Here is an 18,603-nt window from a genome sequence, read left to right as displayed (position 1 = left end):
CCCACATTCGATCGTCAGGGTATCTATTTTCCCCTCCACGGATGACTTACTATCTGCAATGGCCGCCAGTATCATTGCGGTGGACCCCTCACCCAGCCGCTCCTACGTTTCCTCCATAACCGTCGGGGGCCCCTCTTGACCCGAGGCAGTGAGTGCCACCATCCAGGTGTCTGTACCGCTACAGAGGCCGGAGAGGATGATGCTATAGGCAAGGCGGCCGTTGCACATGTGTTCGGCGGCGAGATCCGGGAGATGGAAGTAGCTGCCTTCTTTGCCGATTGCCGTTTCCTGGTCATCGGAAGGACCGGGGGAGCCCCCCAGACCGGAGGAAGGTATTTGCTGAGCAGAGTTGCTGAAAATGAACCAGGATGGAGATAGATTAGAGTCACAGAGGGCAGGAGCTCAGGCCGAACACCTCTGTCCCCTAGCTGGTGCCAAGGAGACAGGAGAGCCGCAGGTGATCGCTCGAGGGTATCAAGATGGCCGCCTCTTACCAGGTCAGATCCCTAATCTCCCCCCTTTGCCGTTTAGTTGGAATGTCACAATGGGGCCAGCGCGCAGCGATCGGCCAGCTGCGAGGTCGGATGGCTGTGGTTAGAGAAAACTGGGCTCAAGGTGGTCAGAGGGTCCCGTAGAATCCGCCGAGGCCTTCACTGGGTGAAGCAAGATGGCCACCGAGAACTAGGCCCACAGGCAGCTGTAGGGCGAGGGAGCACCGCAATGGCGGCCCGGATGATGCGGCCGGCAGCAGCTGTAGGAAACTGAGCTCGAGATGTGCAGGGGGGCCAGGAGTACTTGCTTGGGCTGTCTCCAGGTGCACCAAGATGGTCGCCGCTCCGGAATGCAGGCCAGAGCCGCGATCCGTCCCTCAGGCAGCTGCAAGATGAGGAGAGGAAACTCCGTAATGGTGGCCCCGGGCGGCCGGGCGGCTGCAGCAGGAGGAGATCGGGCCCAGGACAGTCAGGGAGGCCAGGAGATCTTGCTGGGGCCACCGCCGGGTGAGTCAAGATGGCCGCCGGAGGCGCGGTCTGTCTCCCAGGCAGCTGCAGGTATGAGAAGTGCTGTGCTGGCGACTCCAGGCAGCGCTCCAACAAGCTGGGAGGTTATGAGGAGGTTAAGAGGACTGCCAAGGGTGCAAGGCAGGTCTGCTGGAGTCCAAAAACCAAGGATAAAGGATCAGGATGGCAGGAGCTAATCACCCACGCTTCTGTTCAGACCAACATCTGGCCACGCCCCCCTAGCATGTCCTGTTTAATGTTATCATCAAAAGTGAAAGTATTTTGGGTTGTCCCCAGAAAAGTAATAGAGGGGAAAGCTTCAAATGGGGGCACTAGTTCTGGTGACGTGGGAGGCTCCAATGGATTCCTTTAATTTGCAGGGATGTCCTCTCACTTCCTGTTTGGCTATGGACAGGAAGTGAAGGGAAATCTCCTCAATGGGACAATGATGGCAAGTAAAAACTGACGGGGGATATAACCCTCCCTTATTCTATCCAAAATGGAAAAAAGTTTTGCCCATAGTTCTACTTTAATCTATGCAAGCTACTGATAGATTGAAATACACTATATTACCAAAAGTATTGGGACGCCTGCCTTTACACGCACATGAACTTTTAATGGCATCCCAGTCTTAGTCCGTAGGGTTCAATATTGAGTTGGCCCACCTTTGCAGCTATAACAGCTTCAACTGTTCTGGGAATGCTGTCCACAAGGTTTACACCTTAGAAAATAAGTCAGCGCTTGCACCAGACTCGATGTGAGCCGACCAACCTAAGCTCATAGGGGAAATTAATGGTTTAAGGAAATTAAAAGCTGACTCATAAAAAGACCATGAAGTCCATTTAAAAGCATCTTGAAGGCAGCCCAGTGGAAGATATGAAGGGTCTTCCGGAACAGCTGAGAATAAAACACAGGCGCCACTCTAAGTATGACAGTAGATTTTTTTCTCAAAAATAGATATGGGTACTGACAAGTAAGTAACAGGCATTTAGGCACAATATTCCAAACATCCGTGAAGGAGATGTATTCGTGACGCTTCCTGGGTCTGGTACACTCACAGGGAGCCGAGGGATGTCGTCACTTCCAGGTAGAGGAGAACCAATAGGCGACGCGTTTGCGGAGCATGGGCTCCTTCTTCAGGCCTAACGGGGGCCATGTTGGATGAGGGCTTATAAGCACAGGAATCGTTGCTACTGGGTCCTAAGATCCCACGGCTATATACATCTATACACACATTTTTAATTGCTTGATGTGGATATATATATAGAGAGAGAGCGCTATGCAGATCAAGATGTAAAACTACCTGACTAATTGGGCATACAAAGTAAGGAACTTATAAGAAACATTAAAAACATTAAAATTACTCTTATAAAACCGGCATTATAATGCAGCACATAACAGTGGAACGCAAACATAAACACATGCACTGTATGCACATAGAGTGAAATCATTGATCATGAGCCAAATTGATTGAACAAAGATTGTGAGGGTCGGGGAGATCATGAGAGCAAGTGATTTGGACAAAAAGAAAAAAAAGAAAAGAAAAATAAATATAGATAACAATAATAAAAATAATAATTATTAATATAATATAATAATATATATATATATATATATATATATATATATATATATATATATATATATATATATATATATATATATATATATATATATATATGTGTATATGTAGGAAAATGAAAATAACAATAACAAATAAATATAAATAATAATATTAAAATTAAAAATTAAAATGAAAAAAAAAAAAGTATAATATATAAATTAATATATAATTTTTATTATTTTTTTTTATTATTATTTTTAACATGACTGCGCACCAGTGCACAAAGCAAGGTCCATAAAGACATGGATGAGCGAGTTTGGGGTGGAAGAACTTGACTGGCCTGCACAGAGTCCTGACCTCAACCCGATAGAACACCTTTGGGATGAATTAGAGTGGAGATTGCGAGCCAGGCCTTCTCGTCCAACATCAGTGCCTGACCTCACAAATGCTCTTCAATGTCATTAAAGTTCATGTGCGTGTAAAGGCAGGCGTCCCAATACTTTTGGTGATATAGTGTAGGTGCAGTTTTGCCATAGTCATGTGATAGTGGGTTTCAAAGATCAAACAGTTGAGTCATTAAGAAAGATGTTGTTTCCTACCTTCTTCCTCTGGTGTTTTTTTTCTCCCAATAAGAATACAAATGATTATTATGGCTAATAGGAAGAACCCAAGAAACGAGCCAAAAACATAAGTTGCAATTTTATATTGTTCACAGTCATTGGTACAAGGTAAGGAGGACATCTTCTCATCTGCAGAAAGAAAAATGTTTACCTGTAGATTAAACTTCAAGGTGTTTCCTAATTAACCACAAACATAAAATGCTGCAGATAAGCAGGTAAAACAGAGAGTAGGGATAGAGAAGTGAAGAGCAGTCGGACACGGTGAATACTGTAATGTTCAATTCTCTCATTTGTCCCAGAGAGGTTAAAGTCATAAAAATGGTTTCATACCAGCCTTTGTTAACCCCTCCCTGCCCAGCCCCAGTATCCCTTTTAGTCAATCTTTATGCTTGCAGTAGGGGACTGGCTACCCAATCACATGACCACTGTGATTGGATGTCACAGTGGTCACAAAATTAGGAGCCCATCCCACTGGTTCCTGAACACTCCTAGAGACCAAGAACTGTCCATGACCACTCAGTCTCTGTGCTGGGAGTGTGTAGTGAGCACAGAAACCTCAGCTGTCCATGAACGCATATGTTTGCCATGTGGGTGTTAAGGGACACCTTTTTTTCTGCTGCACATATGCATTACGTGGGTGATAAGAAGATAACCTTTTTACCCCAGAAGAGCTCTTAAAATAGTTTTCAGCTCTAGGATAACCTCTGCTAAAAACAAGTGGGAAGAATGCCCCTTACATTGGTGGACGGTAAGAAGAATGTCCCACTTACAGATAGCTAGAAAGGGTCACTGGTGTCATGGCATTGGGTCTATCAAGTGGCATTGTCCCAACAACTATGAAGGCACCATCAAATTGGATGTCAGTAATCCACAACTCAAGGTCTCCTAGAAACCTGTAGAGCAAGGGTAGGCAACCTTAGAGAGGTGAGAGATCCATACCTCCCTACAGTCCTGGATCGAGCGGGACTTTCCCACATTTACAAGTTTGTCCCTGTCCCGCGATGCAGGGGCTTTGTCCCACATTATTCTGTTGATTAATGTTGCCTTCTAGCTCAATAGGACCTGCAGCAGTGTGCACATTCGGAACAGCCAGAGATTGGTGAGCAAGATGGTTGGGTGTGCACTGTGCAGCCCCCATGAGAGAGTGCAGCTGTCAGATCCAAGCTATGATGTCGGGTGTGGGTGGGACTGCTACCCAGACCCGCCCCCTCTGTAAAGCAACCACTGCAGAGGGAGAGAGGCATTTGTACTTCAAGGTCCGTCAAAAATTATTTAACCGCTTCCCGTCCAGCCTATAGCAGATTGACAGCCGGGCTGTCATATGACGTCCAGCAGGATAACAGCCGCCGCATCGCAGCAATCGGTGGAGCAGTGTGTCAGTCTGACACACCGCTCCACCGATCTTGGTAAAGAGCCTCAGGCGGAAGCTCTTTACCACGTGATCAGCCGTGTCCAGTCGTGGCTGATCACGATGTCAATAGGAAAAGCCGTTGATCGGCTTTTCCTCACTCGCGTCTGACAGACGTGAGTAAAGGAGAGCCGATCAGCGGTTCTGCTGACAGGGGGGGTCTGGGCTGATTGTTTATCAGCGCAGCCCCCCCTTGGATGCCCACACTAGACCACCAGGGAAGCCGCCAGGACCACCAGGGAAGGCGGCAACATGTGGATGGCCAAGTTTGTACCCTATGGCCATCCACATGTGCAAATTATGCCCAATCTGTGCCAATCAGTGCCCACAAATGGGCACTGACTGGCACCATTATATATCAGTGATGCCCAGCAATGCCACCCATCAGTGTCATCAGTGCCACCAATCAGTGTCATTAGTGCCACCCATCAGTGTCCATCGGTGCCACCTGTCAGTGCCCACCAATCAGTGCCCATCCATGCCACCTATCAGTGCCACCCATAAGTACCCATCAGTGCCACCCATAAGTACCCATGAATGCCACCTACGAGTGCCCATCAGTGCCGCCTATGAGTGCCCATCAGTGCCACCTATAAGTGCCCATCCGTGCTGTATACCAGTGCCACCTATCAGTGCCCATCAGTGCCGCCTATCAGTGCCCATCATCAGTGCCCATCAGTGCCACCTCATCAGTGCCACCTCATTGGTGCCACCTCATCGGTGCCCATCAGTGCATCCATATCAGTGCCCGTCTTGAAGAAGAAAACATACTTATTTACAAATCATTTTAACAGAAACAAAGAAAAGCTTGTTTTTTTACTAAATTTTCGGTCTTTTTTTATTTGTTGCGCAAAAAAGAAAGCTCTATTTGTGGGAACAAAATGATAAAAAATTTGTTACAGTGCAGTTACAGGGTACAGTGTTGTATGACCGTGCAATTGTCATTCAAATTGCGACAGCGCTGAAAGCTGAAAATTGGCCTGGGCAGGAAGGTGTCTAAGTGCCCTGTATTGAAGTGGTTAAGCACCCCCAAAATTTACATTAGTATTTGTAGATGTTACTGTGTTTTTTTTTTTTTTAATGTCATTGCCTGCATATCCTCTATTGCTGCCTGGAAACTGGGGACTATTTTTTTTCTTGTGGAGTGATACAGCAGCCTGGCCGCATAATCTGATGATCTTTACTTAGACCCCGCAAGAAGATTTCAGAGGCGGATTGATATACAATCTCTTTTCTGCCTCCTCAGCCAATGGGAAACACTGTACCCGGCCCGCCTTCTTTGACTTTTAAAGCAGAGTTCCACCCTAAGAATTTTTTACATTAAAAGACTCCTTTTAACCTAGAAAAAATCATTTGGAGGGAAACATTTTTTTATACTTATCAGAAAGGGCCTGTTGCTATGTAGTCCTGGTAATCTGCCACTTCCTGATCCGTGGAGTTCCTCGAGACTTCCTCCCTAAACTGTGCTCCTGGGAAATGACACATCATTTCCCGGGAGTTTGTGGGCAGTACTGTGCTCGTCGCTACAGCCGTTGAATCGTGCATGCGCGAGATCGAGAGGTGCCTGCTGGTTACCCAGCATGCACCTCTCCCAAGGTATTCCAGGAAGCGATCTAGATTGGGCTTCACATGCCCACATTGAGGATAAAAACGGCCACAGTCGGGGGCATAAAAGATACAGGTAATATAAATATATATTTTAAAAAGCGATCTTGATCATTGTATTGTCTTTTTGAAATTTAATTGCAATAATAGTAGGATGCAAAAAAAAAAAGAATTTATTTTTTCGGCAGAACTCCGCTTTAAGAAGAGGAGATGTCGGCAGCTGCATTGAAGGGGGAGAGAGAGGAGAGAACACAGCCTGCTATGGGGACACACTGTAAGGAGCAGACAGATTCCTCAGCCCCAGCACTGACAAACAGTGAGTTGTGTTACCCTGCACTGCTGCCAGCATGGAGCTCCAGAGAACAAAATCGTTCATCCAATCCCTCCAGGCTTGTATACTGACACCAGCAAGACTTGTGATAAAGATTGTCTGTGGGGCATACAGAACACAGACAGAGACTGTATTCCTTCCTGCCAGCACAAGTCATATGGTACTTACAGAGACTCTTATGCCCTGTACACATGACAGGTTTTGGCGTCGGAATAAACTCTGAAGGTTTCTCCGACGGAACTCCAACGGAATTCCGCTCAAGCGGTCTTGCATACACACGGTCACACCAAAGTCCGACCGTCCAGAACGGACGACGGGACTAGAAAAAGGAAGTTCAATAGCCAGTAGCCAATAGCTTCCGCCTCGTACGTGTTTCAGAGCATGCGTCGTTTTTGGTCCGTCGGAACAGCATACAGACGAGCGGTTTTCCCGATAGGAATTGGTTCCGTCGGAAATATTTAGCTAGGTCCGTCAGAATTTTTGAAAAAAAAAGTCAGATGAGGCATACACACGATCAGAATAGATGATGAAAAGCTTCCATCTGACTTTTTCTGTCGGACATTCCGCTCATGTGTATGCGACATAACAGGGAGAAAATAATCTGTGATGTCTGAGTGTTCTGTCCATCCATCCATCCATAAATTTAACATTAATGTTGCTGGTGTCACAATACAAGAAGAATGTATTGAAAAATGACAGGATATTGTCTGGTGGCATTCTACTAAACCTATGTTTAATACACTTTAGTAACAAGGGCTCTTGAATGTAGCGCCCTCCTGATCCCTTCACTGAGTACGTAGTGCACTCCTAATCTCTGCATTGTGTACCTAGCGCACAACTCATGATCTCTGCATTGTGTGCATAGTGAACCCTGCGCATTCCTGAGCCCTTCACTCTGCACGTAACGCATTCCTGAACACTGTACGTAATGGACTGAATCCTTCTGCACTTCCATAGTTCATGCAAGACCATTTGTAATGAAAGCTTTTCATTCTTTTTGAGTGTCCCTCATTCTGAAGTTCAAAAGTTGGGAGGTATGGAGATCTACCTGAATAATGTGGGAAAAGTCAAGAATCAACGGGCACAGTGTCCTGTTGGTAGGTCCAGTTCACAGCAGAGCGTGGTTACAGGAAAGGTGCGTTCAGAGCGCGCTTCCTGCACTGCAAACCACACTGCCTTTGGATCTGCTGTGGGTGGCAATACATTGTTAATGGCTCCCCAATTGCACATTGCAAATGTAGTACATTTGCCTGCACCAGATTGCATGCAGTATCATACAATTTGGTGCACTGTGTTTTTGAAAAGTAGTGTTTTTTTGTGTGCAATACACATCCCATTTAAATGAATGGACACTGAATCACACAGGAACACAGACTCCTACCCCCTTTAGCTGCAGAGGCAGCAGCCGAGGTTATACACAATGGCAGCCCATCCATAAGGGGCACAGGGGCGCTGCCCCTCCTAATCCATGTGCCCGGCCCCTAATCTACATGCAGGGCACTGGGTGCATGTATTTCAATGGGCTTTTTTTTTAAGTACATGAATATAACCTGAGGCTGGAATTGGCTTAAAAAAAGGGTGGGGGAGGGGGGAGGGGAGCACTGCGCCATGAGTTCACCCAGTTGTGTGACAATAGCGAATTAATATTCGCTATTGTCTTCCTGATTCTCCTCCCAGCCAATCAGGAAGCGGGTCCTGAGACCTGATTTTCCAGGGAGTCCTAAGTCCCACTTCCTGTTCTGCCGGGAGGAGAAGCAACAGCCGTGGCTCTTCTTCTGGGGTAGCTGCAGCAAGGAGCAGCAGCTCTACCCCGGATCCTTGTCATCTGCCTCCTAAGGTAAGGAGGCCTCTAATCGCTGCCACCCTGTCCGTCTCCCGCGGGTGGGGGGGACCGCTCCTCTTTCCATCCAACTCCAGGGGGGGACGGGGATTTGGAGGGTGGTGGTTGCCATTAGATTGCCACAACCCCCCAAAATATTGAGCACCAGCCACAACTGGTACACATGCTGCGGCAGAAGTTGTACTACCTATTATCGATTGCAACCCATTCAAATGAATGGCACCTCTCCACAAATGCCCCACAACCATGTGCTTTGCATGCAGTTGCAGCATGCCAGTGCAGGGTCAAAGGCAGAGGCGTAGCTTGAAGCTTGTGGGCCACTACTTCCAACATGCGTGCAGACACATCCACCGCACACCAATATACACAAAGTGGCTTAAGAGTTTTGAGTTCCTCTTTACATCAGAGGCCAGGGATCACTGCTGGAGAATCAGAGGACAGGGACACCTGGCAGCTCACTTGGCAGAGGTCCTTTCCCATCCCAGCACTGTATACAGCTCCCCCACACTGCACAGGGCTAAAATCACATTCCTTTACACACAGTCTGTCTTCACAGGGTGTATCTGGCTTTTATGTTGCCCTTCTGACCTGTGAAATTCTCTGGTTGGAATGGCAGTGTAGTTGCAGTAGGCAGATACACCTTGTGCAGATCGTGGATAACTGGCTATGTTGTAAAGGAATGTGATTTCAGCCCTGCGGAGGAGGAGCAGTATAGAGTGCTGTAATGGGAAAGAAGCTCAGCAGCCAGGCATAGCATGCAGGGTGGAGGGGGTGGTCAGGGGGCTTGGGGGGACAACTTAGATCTGGGAGGGCAAAACCATGTGACACAAAATCTGGAGCCTGAAGCCCTTCAGGGGCCCCCCGAGGAGGTGTTAAGGGATTTGTTTTAGCAATTTCTGAAGGTTTTTCTGTCAGTGTTGGCAGGTGTTGGGTGAAGGTCACATCCCAGAGGTGTGTGTCTTTTCCCCAGTTGTCAGGGAAGTGGGGTAAGTAGACATCCCCAGGTGAAGGGGTACAGAGAATCCCAGCTGGTGACTAGGAGACACTGAGCAGTGTCATACCTCACCAGTGACATCGGTCCCATCATGGCTACAGGATGGCACTCTCCTCCTCTTGCCTCGCTGAGCTTGGTTACCATTCTATGTTGCCAGCACACAGCACAGACACTTCCCCATCCTGGGCTGTTCTCACCTTGTGCTCCTCCCCATTCAGGAAATGGCTCACAGCTTCTCCCCAGCCAATGGGAACAGAGGGGTGTGGACTGTGGAAGGCAAAGTAGAAGCCCAGTACTGGAGCGTGGCTGTGGGGCACTAGGGCAGATCGAAGCTGGATTTTTTGGAGGATATGATAATATGACAGGGAGGCTGCAGGGGCCCCCTGGAGCTAGGGGCGGGGTTGCGATTGTGACCCCCTGCAACCCCTTATGCTACGCCCATGGTCCAAGTGGTTAAAGCAGGTGGTAAGTAGGAGATACAACACCTCCTTACCACCTTATCATTGTACTGCACAGGGTTGCAAGGTTTCTGCAGCCTCCAATGGTTGTTAGTTTACCACTCTGTGGCTGGGCAAGGTATTTACTACGAGGGACCTAGGAAAGCAGAAGCCAGTGGGCAGAGTGTAGAACAGTATGCTGGAGAAGTGTGTTTCCTCCTATGCAGTTCACTTAGTGAGTGTTTCAGGTCCTGTTCTGCAAGACCGCGGCACTGAGTGTGCAGCACAATGTGCCCCTTCCACACATGTGAGCGCTACTCCCGGGGGCACCTTTCCCATCCAGGCGCAACCTTTTCCTAGGCCAGATACAGAGAGGCGGAGGGCAGTTTGTATCACTCTGCTGGAGTGTGGCCGCCTTCTCACTCCAGCAGTGCAGGCTCCGCTCTTCACTGTTCTGGAAAATGGCGGGTCGGCAAGCTCAGGGTGCGATCTACCAGTCACCTGGCTGTGATCGACTGGTAGATTGCGATCAATGGGTTGCTAGCCCCCGCTCTTGAGGAACTAAAGGTTTCCACAGTCACTGCTTCTTTGCTGCGCCACCTGCTCAGCCACTATGAATGAAGAAACACAGCACTATGACTGTGTAGACTCTCGTTACTCCACATGGAGTCCGCCTGCTCAGCGGGGAATCTGTCTGCTGATCCCTGCTCCGCTATGCAGAGGGGACACAGACACAGTCCTCTCTCCTCTATTGGTGGTCAGATGTAAACAAACCGCCTGTCAGTTTGCACCTGACTGCCATCCGATCCACCAGATGAAAGGGGAATGGAGCAGATCGGATTGGATGTCGGCACTAGGTGGGTGCAAATGGACTCGTGTGAAAGGAGTCTTTATGGTTCTAAGGATTCTCTCCCTGCCATTATGTTACAGCACTGGGCTGTTTACCAAGCACTAGGACATTGCATAGAACTAGTCATATACTCTTCGGTACTTGGTTATTGGGCATTTTCTCTACTCCCTGGAAGTGAAAAAAGGTGCATACAATATGTGATGAAAAAAAAAAACCCAGCAAAAAAGGGGTGAATTATAATGTAAAACACGGGTATATATTAAGCTGTAATGATAGAGTTTATGCACACAGACAGAAGGCAATAACCAAGACCAACAGACAGGAAATTGGAATCAAGGCTGGATATTGAATCTAAAGTACTGTATATAGCAGTGTTTCCAACCGCCAGTATTTTTACTGGCAGCCAGTAAAAAATGGACACTTTTCTTCTGCCAGTAAATGCCAGTAAAAGAAAAATGTTGCCAGTAAAAAATATGGCTGTGACGCTTGGATGAGACCATCCAAATGCTTGCTACAGTGTGTTCGGACTGTGCCGGCAGTGTGTCACGTGACATCATAGTGCAAGGGAACAGAGCAGCCGGAGCCTTATGTGCAGGTCTGTGGAACGGGAAGGAAGGCAAGCCGGGAGTGGACTGAAAGGACCACCTGGCATGCAGAGAGTGGGGGTCACTGTCACTCAGGAGGGGACGTGGTGTCACTAGGGTTGGTGTCACCTGGTGCACTAAACTTTGGTGTCACCCCCCCCCCCGGGGCCACTGAGCAATCCGGGGCTCTGAGCAAGCTAGCGCATCAGCACAGCTCTCCCCCCTGTGTAATCCCCTTAATGTAACCCTCCCCCGTGCAATTCTCCCTAAAGGCGACGCCACTGCGTGTCATGTTGGTGAGGTGCCATCATCATCTGTGCTGCTGCACACTGCTGTCTGTGTCATTTTAAGAGTCAATTTCATGTGTGTGTGCCGCCCATTCTAATTTCTTGATCTCTCGATTCCTGTCCCTGAGCTACTTACTTTATCGAAAATAAAATAAGAAATATGTTTTTGCCTTAATATCTATCCTAAATCACATTGCTAATTGCATATTGTACTTATTTGTAGCCTAAATACTGAAATTTGCACTTAAAACTGGCATTTGGTAACTTTTGGATATGCCAGTAAAAACTTGACTGTGCCAGTAAATTTTGGGTGTTGTGTCAGTGAATTTCAATCTGGTAGGTTGGTAACACTGGTATATAGTTAAGAACAGACTTAAAGTTGAGGGCAACAGATGGAAGAAATGTATAATATATACAGGTACAGATTGATATACCTATAAATAGGAGTTTAACAACTTCAATACCGGACACTTTTACCAGTTTTTAGCTTTCAGCACTGTTGCACATTCAATGATAATTGCACGGTCATGCAACACTACTCATATGACGTTTTTATAGTTTTTTTGAGACAGAGCTTTCTTTTGGTGGTATTCAATCACCACTGGGTTGTTTTTATTTTTTGCTAAAAAAAACAAAAAACACTGAATATTTTGGAAAAAAAATGTTTTTCTTAGTTTCTGTTGGAAAATTTTGTAAATAAGTAGTTTTTCTCCTTCACCGATGGGCACTGATGAGGTGGCACTGATGGGTAGGCACTTATATGCCACACTGATTGGCACTGATAGACCACATGGATAGATGGCACTGATGTGTACTGATGAGATGGCACTGATATGCAGCACTGATGGGCCACATGGATAGATGGAACTGATGTGCACTAATGGGCACAGATGAGATGGCACTGATGGGTAGGCACTGATATGCAGCACTGATGGGCCACATGGATAGATGGCACTGATTTACACTGATGGGCACTGTTGGGGCTGCACTGATAATCAGTGTCCTGATTTGCTGTGCAGGTCTCCCCTGTGAGGAAGGTTAGGGTTCATGCACACTGGACTCTCCCTAGGTGCCTCTCTCTGGCAGCAGAAAAACGATGGACACTGGTAAACGCATGTCATGTTTAGCAGCATCAAGCACTTGGGCGTTGATTCATTTCACTGGGCAAAACTAGCCACTGAAAATAATTAATGCACAAGCGCTAAATGTGCTTAGCGTTAACACGCGTTTACATGCATTTTTGCTCTCCTCTCCTGAACATGATTCTGCGTTCAGGAAAGAAGCATTCACTGCCTTTAAATGCTGTTGCTCCTAAACTCTGGTAAAAGCCTATGTGTGTATGGACACATAGGCTTTTATAGAGTTGTGTTCAGGGGCTTAGGCAAAAAATGTAGGTTTTAGGAGCAGTGCATGTGCATGAGGCCTAAGATCGACTTCTATCGAGTGGGAGTGACGACACATTGATCAAAATTCGACTGATCTCTGCTGAACCAGACAAAATTTGGTCCATTTATGGACAGCTTAAGTCCCAGTTCACACTGATGTGGTGTGGGATTTGCAGCGATTCCTGTGCGTTTTCCGCATCACAATCGCACTCTGTTCATGCGACACCCCAAAAACGTTTTTGCAAAAGTGCAATTCCAGTGTGGCAACAAAAGGTGCATGCACCTTTTTCGTGCACATGCATATAAAATTAATTGGTTCAATGTGGTGCGATTCCTGTCCGAATCACATACAGTTCCCCACACTGCATCAGTGTGAACCGGGACTAAGGCGGAACTTTACCCAAAAAGGAGAGTTCTGCTTGTTTGCATCTTTCCCCTCCTCCAGGGCCACGTTTGGCACTTTTTGGGGAGGAGGGGGGAGTGGGTACCTGGGTTTGACCCACTCCTACTTCTGGTCAGAGCCCCCCTCCTTCCCCCCACAGCCTTCTGGGACACATGACAGGTCCCAGAAGACTGTGGGACCATTCACAAGGGTGCAGCACGGCTCTGGCATGCACAGTAGGAAACTGGCCATGAAGCCGCAAGGCTTCACTGCCGGTTTCCCATACCTAAAATGCCAAAGCCTGGACCTGAAACCTGAGGAATGGGCTCGGGTGAGGACATCGCTGGATCCCTGGACAGGTAATTTTCCTTATAATAAAAGTTAGCAACTTCTGGGGAGACAAGGGGCATAGACTCCAACGAAATACCTTATACTTGTCTAGATCTCAGGGGGGCTTAGGTCTCCCTCAACTGTTCTGGTACTATCAAGCGGCTAGACTCGCCCAGTTTTCAATAGTGTATGCGAAGACAGAAAAACCAGATTGGATCCAAATAGAGAGACAGGCTGTACCATCATACACCCTAGACTTCCTAATGTGGGTCCCTCCTAGAAAACGCCCCCCGATTCTCTCACCAACTCTTTCTCAATCCTTTAAATTGTGGGACTCTCTAAGAAACAATCGGAGCTTGATCTCCAGTTGCCACCCACTTGCTCACATATTTAATAACCCGGACTTCGTTCCAGGTCTAGACATCAAAGCATTCCGTTGGTGGTTGGATAAGGGGTTGTACCGGATCGGACATTTCTATACGAGTTCAGGCCCTATTACCCTGGCCTTTTGTGTGAGCAAATTGGAGATGCCTACCTCGGAGAGATTCAGATTTCACCAAATCCGCCACTTCCTGGCCCACAACGGGGAGGCAAAATTGGTCCCCCACTCATTCACGCCTTACGAACTATGGTGCGGCGGGTCTTCTGAGCAGAGGGGAGGCATCTCCGTCATATATCAGTCACTAGCCAATCAGTCAACCAAGACCCCATATATGCTCGCGTGGGAGGCAGACCTGTCTATGCAGTGGGATCTTGATAAATGGAGGACCACCTTTTTCAGGGCATACAGGGGCATTAAGAACATTTCCATGACAGAGTCTAGTCTTAAGGTTTTTACCAGGTGGTATCTACCTCCTGATAGATTAGCCAAGATGTTCCCTTCGGCTGACCCTGGTTGTTTTAGAGGATGTTTACTTAGGGGCACACTGGTCCATATATTCTGGGAGTGCCCAAGATTGAGGACATTCTGGAATAAGATCTTCCTCCTGATAAAGAAAATCACCAAGGTCCATATACCGAAAACACCTTCGATGGCTCTCCTGAATGACAATTTGCCCAGGGTCCCGAAGCTTGCCAGCAAACTCATACATTTTATTTTCCTGGGCGCTAAGCTCACAATAGCCAAGGCTTGGAAGAAACCCAAAGTATCCCTTAAGGCGACGATCCGGAAAATTTCCTGGATCATGGCCCAAGAGAAGCTTGCTAGCATTCTCGACAACTCAGTGGACCGGTTTGAGGCTACTTGGGAACCCTGGGCAAGTTTCGTTGGCATCTCCCTGATTCCGGGGGTGCAACCACAACTCAGCTGATTGCCACGGGGGTGCGGGGCGCCTCCCCGCGGGCTGGCTCCCTTTCCTCTCTTCTTTCTCCCCCCCTCCCCTCTCTTTTCTACACTCTTTTCTTTCTCGCTTTTCAGCTGTCGTAAAGTTCCGAACCACAGACAGTCCGATGGTCTTAGTATCACTCTTATTCCCTGTTGGAATAAGACAGGCAGATGGTCTTAGTATCACTCTTATTCCCTGTTGGTTCCGGCTATAAGGGGCTCTAATACTATAATGCTGTTCTTTAGCTGGTTGTTTTTTTTTTTTTTTTTTTTCAGCAATGTTTACAGGGCGGCGAGGGGGGGGGCTAACGGAGGTTTTGCCGGTCACAGTGAGTTCCCTTTTGGGGTGCCGACGGAACCCCCGTGGCCGCCTACAGCCGCCCCTTGGTTATCCCAGAGATTTATCCTCTCTTTAGCTCCTTTCCTATGGTAACAGGTATTGTTCCTTCAGTTTATCTGTTAAAACCACAGGCCGGAACATAACCCTTCACACTTATTATTTTTTTTCTTTTATTGTCTGTGTTTCGATAGTGATACTTCTTCCTTTGGTAATACCTACCCCACAGGGGTCTAACTGTATGTGATATGACCAATGTGCATATATGACTCAGCGAATGTACGATATATGTCTTCATTTTTGAAAAATCTAATAAATATTTTGAAAATAAAAAGTTAGCAACTACGGTATTTGTAGCTACTGACTTTTAATTTTTTGGGGGGATCCTGGAGCTTCTCTTTAAGACAAGACTGCAAGATGCAATGTAACCACCTATCTGAAAGAAGCTTTAGGCCAGCCATTCTTGTCCAGGATTCCTCCAGGGATGTTCCTTGAACTGTGGTTGATTTTTCTCCCCACTGATGATGCTTCCATACTTCCCGGGCCAACACCACTTGGCAGAGCCAGCAGCATGACACCAATGATCTTTTAAGCTGTCTGTAGGGGTTGCATTCTTCCTACTGACCGATAATGTAAGGGAGAAAAAAATACCCCCAAATAAGGTTGTGGGACTTTAACGGCAACAGTGTAATGTAAAAACAATTTTATTCCATAGAAAAATTTATATATGTATACAAAACATTAGGATAGTTAATAAACATAACACAGTGAACACAATAAAAAGCTGAAACACAGCTGTACTGCTCCGATCAGGAATCATACCTACATGGGGCTTCCGCACTGTGAGACAGACTTCTTCGTAGAGGTTACTCTCTTTCCACTCTGAAAAAGGCATTCAAGCGAGCCAATGGACATACCAGATGCGAGCTACTGTTTAGCCATCGAAGGAAGTCCGATGACTACCCTACAGTCAGGCTCATTACGAGGTTTAGCAATCAACACGAATCCATAAAATTAATTCTTAACAAGTTTTGGCATACCTTATTTGATGACCCCATGCTACGCCCACATTTAACTGCACGACCGGCCATTACATATCGACGCACCAGCTCACTAAGAGACCAATTGGTCCAGAGTGAATTTGTAGGCGACTTCCGAAACGATCCATGTAAAAGGTTTGGGCCCTTCACCTGCGGTGGTTGCTCTATATGCAGATATATGAACACTATTAAAAATATCATTCTCCCTAATGGCCACCGTACCAACCCCATCACTTTTTCAAATGCAAGACCGAGGGGGTGATATACCTTCTTACCTGTCAGTGCCAATGCTTCTACGTTGGGAAGACCAAACTGAAGTTCTCCCTGCGAGCCTCCAGGCACATCGCTTCCATGAAAAAGGCAAACCCAGATCTCCCTCTGGGAAGGCACGTAATTCATGAACATCATGGGATCTTTCCAGGAATTCAATTTTTGATCCTGGATAGAATCCATCCCAACCCCAGGGGCGGGGACTGGAACAAGGTCCACTTACAACGGGAAGTCCGTTGGATTGCTGACCTTGCTTCCACCTCGCCCCCGGGCTTAAATGAACAGCTTAGTTATAGGCCATTTTTAGAGGGGTCTACATCAGGAGAATGTGAGAAAGATATATAGTCTCCTATATCGTGGTTTCTCCCCCTCATCCCCCCCCCTCCTTTGATCTAACATACTGTCCGATCGTCCAATCTAGGTTGGTCACCTGTGTAATGTTATGTTTAAATCATCTACTTAGATTTGTCTATCCCTGACCTGCTCATCGTGTTTTAGTTCCTTGATGATGTACATTTGACCTGTTTTCATGCCCTGCAGTTGTTGGATTTCTCATTTCCATGTCATTTTATGGCGCACTATATGTTCGGGTACATCTGTTGGCCCCTCTTTGCCCCGCCCGGCGCAGGGGGGCTTCCCAGGGACTCTGTGTCCCTCTTGGGGGGCCTTTTTCATGTGGCGTCCTTGCGGGCATCTAGATGCCTGGCTCGGCCCCCCTCTCTGCGTCGGTGGGTCGCCACTGCATGACCCACCTCTAAGGCCTACGCCTGTGGGGTGCGCCGTGCAGTGATGGCTCGGGGTCCCCCCCATCCTGTTTGACACCTTTTACATGTTGCCCCCTACTTCCAAAAGCTCTGAATATACAGTAGGTCCCCTCTTTTGTTTAATATGTTCACATAATAAACATGGAGAACCATGGATGCATCTGTGCTTGACATGATCCTCCTATCCTGTGGTCTTACTATGTAGCCGGCTATTATATTGTTACGACGCTCCTGGCTGCTAAGATACAGTTGGCTGCGCTCTGTCTCCTCTCACAGAAGAGTGGGAGGAGTTCTGGGCTAATCCTGGCTGGAGTGAGAATGTGGGGATGCCGCAGAGAGTGCGGTGTCGCCGCGAAATCACTCTCACCCGGAGGTTCCTTTTTCTTTGCTCTCTTCCATGCTAATTGACGTGATCTATGCTAAGTGCCGATTCACACTAGATGCGGCACGACTTGCAGGTTGCCTCGTCGAGGCGACCTGCACACGACTGCCGGGGCGACTTGCAAGACGACTTCTGTATAGAAGTCTATGCAAGTCGCCCCCAAAGTAGTACAGGAACCTTTCTTCTAAGTCGGAGCGACTTGCGTCGCTCCGATTAGAACGGTTCCATTGTACAGAACGGGAGGCGACTTGTCAGGCGGCTAGGTCGCCTGACAAGTCGCCCCCGTGTGAACCGAGCCTTATTGACAGATCAGTGTCACGCCCGACCCCTCCCCTCTCAGTTTTTTAAATGCTGCAGTGATCAGTGTCAGTCTGTCATTGCCCTGAATGGAGGCGACCCATTTGAACATAGATGCTGCAAGAGCTGACGCCCACTAACTAAAGAGCCTTATACCGGTATGTAAGCTTTTACCTTGTCGCTTTATATAAGTCCAGGCACTTTACTTACTTTACATTGATTTACCTTCTCTCACACAGCACTCTCTCTGTTTGTTTGCAGGCTCTGCTGGTGTGAAGATCAATATGTTCATGCAAGCTAATCAATGACCATTCAATTGGTACCCCACACTCCCTTCATATAGCCCTTTTTTCTACTCGCCCTAGATTCACCACTGTATATTCTCTAGCACTCAGGTACGATACTATTTACTGAGCTGACTATGACCTTTGGACTGACATTTTTGACTTAGATAATCTTTAATTGAATACCATATTTTTTATTATCCTTTTCAGACATCCACTTGGGTCTCTGCCTTCCTGACACAGTACCCTCTTGGACGGGCTCCGTGATTCGTTATCTCTTTTTTGGGGGT

General features: G+C 47.3%; 1 protein-coding gene across 1 annotated transcript in view; it reads right to left on the bottom strand.

The window, feature by feature from the left end:
- LOC141147619 (natural cytotoxicity triggering receptor 3 ligand 1-like) overlaps window positions 1-18,603 on the bottom strand; it is a 67,429-nt gene that overhangs the window by 9,689 nt on the left and 39,137 nt on the right. Inside the window, exon 4 of the mRNA XM_073634851.1 lies at window positions 3,162-3,311. Coding sequence (XP_073490952.1) covers window positions 3,162-3,311 — 150 coding nt within the window. The remainder of the gene's footprint in view (window positions 1-3,161; window positions 3,312-18,603) is intronic.

This window comes from Aquarana catesbeiana, linkage group LG06 (assembly GCF_042186555.1).
Source record: "Aquarana catesbeiana isolate 2022-GZ linkage group LG06, ASM4218655v1, whole genome shotgun sequence".
In the NCBI taxonomy this organism is placed as follows: Eukaryota; Metazoa; Chordata; class Amphibia; order Anura; family Ranidae; genus Aquarana; species Aquarana catesbeiana.
The sequence above is the reverse complement of the archived record's forward strand: the minus strand, read 5'-3'. Positions and strand labels throughout refer to the sequence as shown.